This window comes from Gigantopelta aegis, chromosome 2 (assembly GCF_016097555.1).
Source record: "Gigantopelta aegis isolate Gae_Host chromosome 2, Gae_host_genome, whole genome shotgun sequence".
Taxonomy (NCBI): Eukaryota; Metazoa; Mollusca; class Gastropoda; order Neomphalida; family Peltospiridae; genus Gigantopelta; species Gigantopelta aegis.
Window position 1 is genome coordinate 11,114,768 of NC_054700.1, and position 7,500 is coordinate 11,122,267.

The window sequence follows — 7,500 nt, forward strand, 5'->3', positions numbered from 1 at the left end:
CCAAACACTTTAGGTACGTGTAACATGTTCAGGTCTGCCTTCATTCAGCCAGACCGAGCGGAAAAAAAACGTCCGATAGACTGGTTTATGCGCTTCACAAAGTAAATCAAATGACCACGTTGGGAACCAGTCAAATAGTTCGCGAACGTTAGAGAAACGTTTGCTGGCAGAACTTGGGGCAGGCCTATCTAGTTAGTAAAGGGTCCGCCACTTATTCCATTCACGTGCCCCCCCCCCCCCCCCCCCCCCCGCCCTGGGTACAACCTCTGATGTCAGAAGTCATTGAGTCCATAGGAGGTTTTGGTCAATTCATTCATTTCAACTTATTTTCGTGCTTATATCCAATTAAGGTTCAAGCACGCTGTCCTGGGCATACACCTCAGCTATCTGAACTCTCTGTCCAGGACAGTGGGTTAGTTGTTAGTGGTTATTGGTTAGTGAGAAAGAACACGGTGTAGTGGTCTTACACCTACCCGTTGAGTCGTTAAAACTCACTCTGGGTGGTCCCGATACCGGGCTACGAACCCTGTACCTACCAGCCTGTAGTCCCGATAATTAATTTTGCCTTTATATTAGGTAAGGAGTCTTGCTTAATAATGAAAGATATACCTTTCAACCAACTAAATCAGACCAACCAAATTAGCTTTATTTCACTTTCGGCGAACCGTTTCAAAATTATACGTCAAATCTACTTTTCAAGAAATTACGCAACCATTTCTATTTGGCTTTAATCCCACGGGCCATTTGCGGTGGTGCGTGCTTGTGTATCTGTGGGCGTGCGTGCGTGCATGTTTAGAAAAGCCATGTATTGTACTTTTATTCAACTTTAAAAAATTCACATCCGGGTATCGGGTACTGTAGTAAAGCATTGTGAATATTAGCACAGTGCATCTTTTTAATAAAACAACATTGTACGCACTTCATTGTTTACTGCGAACATAAACTCTCATTAAAAGAGAAAAGTTTGTTTGTTTTTGTTTAACGACACGACTAGAGCACATTGATTTATTAATCATCGGTTGTTGGATGTCAAACGTTTGGTCGTTATGACATACAGTCTCAGAGAGGAAACCCGCTACATTTTTCCATTAGTACAGGCAGGATAGCACATACTTTTGATGTACCAGTCGTGGTGCACTGGCTGGAGTGATAAATAGCCCAATGGGCCCACCGACGGGGGTCGATCCCAGACCGACCGCGCATCAAGCGAGTGCTTTACCACTGGGTTACGTCCCGCACCCCATTAAAAGAGGAAAACCTAACACACTTTTGGTAATACTACATACCCTGTTGTGCTTCTTTTCTTGCGATGCGCGGTCGGTTTGGGATCGATCCCCGTCAGTGGGCCCATTAGGCTATTTCTCGCTCCAGCCAGTGCACCACGACTGGTACATCAAATACCGTGGTATGTGCTAGCCTGTCTATGGGATGGTGCATATAAAAGATCCCTTGCTGCTAATCGAAAAGAGTAGCCCATGGAGTGGCGACAGCGGTTTTCCTCCTTCAATATCTGTGTGGTCCTTAACCATATGTCTGACGCCATATAACCGTAAATAAAATGTGTTGAGTGCGTCGTTAAATAAAACATTCCTTCCTTCTTTTCTTGCGCCTAAAGTCTGCTACAATATTACACTCTCACCATGAATCCTAACCTACATGATGTGACATATAACCGTGTGGTTTAAGATGTCATCTTAGAAAGAATTAATATGTCTTACAAAACCCAGGGTTCGTGGCGCTCTTTAAATTCCTTGAAAGTCTTTGAATTTGATTTTTTATAAAAAGAATTTAGGTCTTTGAATTGTAAAAGTCTTTAAAAGTCTTTAAATTCTCGTATTGTGTTCATTCTTTTATTTTATTTTTTGTATATCAATCAACGTCAATACTCTGACCTTGTTTCTGCTGGCGTAGCTACATCATAACATAATACTTTTACAGCTGCATGCACTTGATATTGTCCAGTTACAAGGTTTAACCTGCTATAGACGGCAACGTAAACAAACTGATTTGGTATATTTATCGCATTCTATTGTTTTTGACCGTTGTGTAAAAGTATTTGAAGTCTTTGAATTTGTTTGGTCTTTAAGGCTATGAGCTCTGAAAATCTCAGAAAATAAATAGACACCACACACTTTTCAGAGTTGACCTCCGCTGGAATATGATACAGCACATCATCCTACATAGTACATGGTGGTCGCTTTGACTCTCTTGGGTAAAACGAAATCCGTTTCTAATATAAGCCACTGACAGTAAAACAAAATCGGCGAATAGCAATTGGAGATCATATCGAGGTAGAAAAAGTCACATTTTTAAAATTCAATTTTTTTTCTCAAACAAAATAAGATACTTTTTCGTATTTTGTCTGGGAGTGCATCTGTCCTCCTGCATCCCCTCCTTTACACGGTATTAGCCTACGGTAAAATCACACGCGGGGGCGTAACGTGGTTTGGACTTAGGTTCGAATATGAACCTAGTCGACCCTTTTGTCTACATTGTGCCTGGACCTCTAGTTAAATAGCCTAATATTCCTATGTTTTAGCCTTAGCCCCCAACCCAAGCCCCTGACATTTTTATTCTTTGTAAACGGGGGTAGGCTGTAGTCCACTAGTACAGCGCTCGCCTGGTGCGTTATCGGTTTAGGATACAACGGCCGCACTCAGAACAGGACAGGCGGATCTAAAAGGGTTGGGTGGGTGGGTAGTAGGGGACATGACCTCCCTAAATATATCCAAGAGCGTCTTTAAAAAAATCCATGGAGTTACCTTTTTTACGAGTTAGTTCATGCCCCCCTCCCCCCCCCAAAAAAAAAAAAATAATAAAAAATAATAATAATAATAATAATAATAATAATGTTTTCTGGATCCAGCCCTGAAGTGACTATTTAAAAGAACTGATTGGTCGTTTCAGCTGTACATTCGCGATGTGATCTGCAGAGTTTGGACAAAGAGTCCCAACTCGTGCCCCCGGAATACGACAAGATGGGATCCACAGAGGTTCGTATTCAAGTGGCTGTATATATAGGATACTCCCCGAGTGTCTTGTGATACATCATTTATTACCACGAGTTGATAAAAGTATGAAATCCAAGACACGAGGAGGGTATTCTTTTTATCATCCATTATCACTCTTTTCATTTGCGCCAATTGTAAACAATGTCAGTAATGTGGGTTGAATGTCACTTTATTTGGCAGCGGTAGACTCGTTAACTTGCAGAACGACAGTGACGTCGAAACAAAAGAAGCGATATCTCCTAGGAGAATATCGCAGAAGATATCGCAAATTATAGTGTCAGCGCTATCTGCTATAAAAACCTTCAATGGATTACAAATTTGCATAATAGCCAAAATCATATATTATATTTTGTTCTGAAATAGCGAACTGTACCCTGAAAAAAAAAAAAAAAAACGTATTTATGGCTGTTAAGACTCGTATAGATTGGATGCGGCACGTGCGTGCGGTCCGACTGTTGCGTCTAATGCGACTGCGGCATGCGTTTTGGGCATATAAACCATATAGGATTATTTTATTGCTGCTGGCCGCGTGCGTTTTCAGACGCATCCAGTCTAGACGCTTTCATTGAAACTAATGTATTTTGATTTTTGTGTTTTAGCCGCCGCATCCAGCCTATTTGAGCTTTTAAATGCGTCGCGTCACTGTTGTTGCGTAATTGTCACAGTTATTGCAAACATGTCAGTTATTGCGTATATGTCACAGTTATTGCGTATATAACCGGCCTCGGTGGCGTAGTGGTTAGGCCATCGGTCTACATGCTGATAGGTACTGGGTTCGGATCCCAGTCGAGGCATAGGATTTTTAATCCAGATACCGACTCCAAACCTTGATTGAGTGCTCCGCAAGGCTCAATGGGTAGGTGTAAACCACTTGCACCGACCAGTGATCCATAACTGGTTCAACAAAGGCCATGGTTTGTGCTGTCCTGCCTGTGGGAAGCGCAAATAAAAGATCCCTTGCTGCTAATCGGAAATAGTAGCCCATGTAGTGGCGACAGCGGGTTTCTTCTCAAACTCTGTGTGGTCCTTAACCATATGTCTGACGCCATATAACCGTAAATAAAATGTGTTGAGTGCGTCATTAAATAAAACATTTCTTTCTCTTTTTTTTTTTTTTGCGTATATATTACAGTTATTGCGTACATGTTAGTTATTGCGTATATGTCACAGGTATTGCGTACATGTTAGTTATTGCGTATATGTTACAGGTATTGCGTACACGTTTTCCAATACGTAAGTGTTTAAGGACGAGGAACTATATAGCTGTTGCTTATGTAGACACGCGACAATACATTTATTTATTATTATATATTGTTTTCGTACCCAGAATTCCTGCCACCTAGATACTTTGGCCTCCATTTAAAATTTTTTTAATTATGTGTAGACAGGCAAAATTGGTGCGCTAAATAAGTACGCATAGAACTGTGACGTCAGCTGTGTAACATCTTAGTCATCCATTATGGAAACTACAATTTTTAAACAATGTACATGTAAATGAAATTATTTGGATACAGATATTTGCTCTCTTTTTTTTTTTTCTTTCTTTTTTTTTCTTTTTCTTGTTTTTGTTTCTGGGTTGGCTTTTTGTGTTTTGTTTGTTTGTTTGTTGTTATTGTTGTTGGTTGTTTTGTTTCGTTTCTTTGTTTGTGGGTTGTTGTTGTTTGTTGTTGTTGTTTTTTGTTTTCGTTTTTTGTTGGGGGTTTTTTGTAGGTTATTTCGTTTGTTTTTTGGTTTGGGTGGGTTTTTTGTTGGGGTATTTAAAAAAAAACAAAAATGTGTGTGTTTCTTTTTTTGGTGTGTTTGTGTGTTGGGATGGTGGTGGTGGTGGTGGTGGTGGTGTTTTGTTTGTTTGTTTGTTTTAAATAGGTATGCAATAGAACTAATACTCGTTTAAAATGTAATAAATACTTTTGCCGGCGATCCACAATTACATGGCGGTTGGAAGATGTCAGCACCTGAAGGGGCTAGTCATATATTAATTCCACTTACATATTTATTTATTCTCATAATATTTTAGGTGTGGAAAGTGAAAAACTGTGGATTGCAACCATTGTCTTGGGACGAACAAGGTATCTTTGTTAACAGTGATTGTTACGTTATAACTCAAACGTGCCGGAGTTCTGGTGACGTCAGGAACACGATATTCTACTGGCAGGTGAGTACGAGTCTCCGGTTTAGTAAATAAAACTGAAATAGAACTAGAATACTATATAGTTTTCGTCACATACAATTTTTACAAAACGAGTGAACTTCCCATGTTAGTATCTGACCGAACGAAAATTATACCTGAGCCCGTGCTTTTAGAGTCCAGACTCAATCTCTAATGACGTCAAACGCATACAATGTGTATGGCGTTGTCATGACATTACCGTCTCAGACCCTAAAAGTTTTATAAGCACCCGGCCAGATATCATTGGAAGTTCCCGATTTTTGTAAAAAAACGAGTGTGGTATTTTATTTATTACCCACCTCCAAATAATATAAAATCGGACGATTACTTCCAACCGCAAAGAAATAATCGTATGTGGTTTATATGTCCAAAACGCAAGCCGCAGACGCATCCAATCTGTTTGAGCTTTAACTGTCAACATGAGTTTGACCTTCTCAAGAAACTACACTGGCTATTATCTAGACTTCCCTGCATAAATTCCTATCCTGCCCCCCCCCCCCCCCCCCCCCTGGGATCCTGATCCTGCCCGGCGACCCCACCCCTTCAAAACATGTTGGATCCGCGTCTGATCACTAAACCATTTATTTCGAATCGTGAATCATAACATCATCTGTACAAATGTGTATACTTATTTTCAGTATGACAACCTTATATACATTCTGGACGCCGAGGTACAGTGTTCCAGAATCTCAGTGTTACACACACACACACACACACACACACACACACACACACACACACACACACACACACACACACACACACACACCACACACACACACACACACACACACACACACACACACTCTTCCTGTTTCGATCCCTGCTATGTCAATATGTATTAACATGCTCATATACCACTAGAGTTTCGAGCATGTCTGTCCCGGGTCCGGTCTCTGGATAGTCATTGACCTGACCTGGGACAAAACCCTGCTATGTTTTTGTTTCATTTCTCAACTGTTGCGTCATTTTATATCGTTTGATGTTATTTATCACCAGGGCAGTAAGAGTGAACGCCAGGACCAAGACACGGCGTACAACCTCGCCCTCAGCATGGACTACGCCTTCGACTACAAATCTGTCATAGTGAGGTTTCTTCTTTCTTTTTTTTCTTAGCCCTAGCGCCAGTTTGTACACATTGGAACAGTTGGCTGATACCCCATATAATATGACCCCCATCTCTACCCCAACACACACTGAAAGTTACTTAATACCCCGTTTATAATTTCACCACAAGCCCCCCCCCCCCCCCAACACACACTGAAAGTTACTTAATACCCCATCTATAATTTCACAAGCCCCCCCCCCCCAACACACTCTGAAAGTTACTTAATACTCCGTCTAATTTCACCACAACCCCCCCACCCCAACACACTGAAAGTTACTTAATACTCCGTCTATAATTTCACCACAATCCCCCCACCCCAACACATACTGAAAGTTACTTAATACCCCATCTATAATTTCACCACAACCCCCCCCCCAACCCCCAACACACACTGAAAGTTACTTAATACATAGTCTAATTTCACCACAACCCCCCCCCCCAACACACACTGAAAGTTACTTAATACTCCGTCTATAATTTCACCCCCCCCCCCAACCCCAACACACACTGAAAGTTACTTAATACTCCGTCTATACTTTCACCGCACCCCCCCCCCAACACACACTGAAAGTTACTTAATACCCCGTCTATACTTTCACCACAACCCCCCCCCCCCCCAACCCCCAACACACACTGAAAGTTACTTAATACTCCGTCTATACTTTCACCACAACCCCCCCCCCCAACCCCCAACACACCCCCACTGAAGTTACTTAATACTCCGTCTATACTTTCACCATAAACCCCCCCCCCCCCAACACACACTGAAAGTTACTTAATACCCTGTTTATAATTTCACCACAACCTCAGCCCAACACACACTGAAAGTTACTTAATACCCTGTTTATAATTTCACCACAACCTCAGCCCAACACACATTGAAAGTTACTTAATACCCCATCTATAATTTCACCACAACCTCAGCCCAACACACATTGAAAGTTACTTAATACCCTGTTTATAATTTCACAACAACCCCCCCCCCCCCCCCCCCCCACACACACACACACACCTCCCAACACATACTGAAAGGTACTTAATACCCTGTTTATAATTTCACCACAACCTCAGCCCAACACACATTGAAAGTTACTTAATACCCTGTTTATAATTTCACCACAACCTCAGCCCAACACACATTGAAATTTACTTAATACCCTGTTTATAATTTCACCACAACCCCCCCCTCAACCCCCAACACACACTGAAAG

The 7,500-nt window shown here is 41.5% G+C and overlaps 1 protein-coding gene across 1 annotated transcript in view; it reads left to right on the forward strand.

Annotated features, from left to right (window-relative positions):
* The window catches only part of LOC121381138 (advillin-like), a 78,794-nt gene that overhangs the window by 28,983 nt on the left and 42,311 nt on the right, over window positions 1-7,500 (forward strand). The window contains exons 13-16 of the mRNA XM_041510287.1: window positions 1-13; window positions 2,908-2,993; window positions 5,029-5,166; window positions 6,181-6,267. The exon at window positions 1-13 is cut by the window's left edge and continues 144 nt beyond it. Coding sequence (XP_041366221.1) covers window positions 1-13; window positions 2,908-2,993; window positions 5,029-5,166; window positions 6,181-6,267 — 324 coding nt within the window. The remainder of the gene's footprint in view (window positions 14-2,907; window positions 2,994-5,028; window positions 5,167-6,180; window positions 6,268-7,500) is intronic.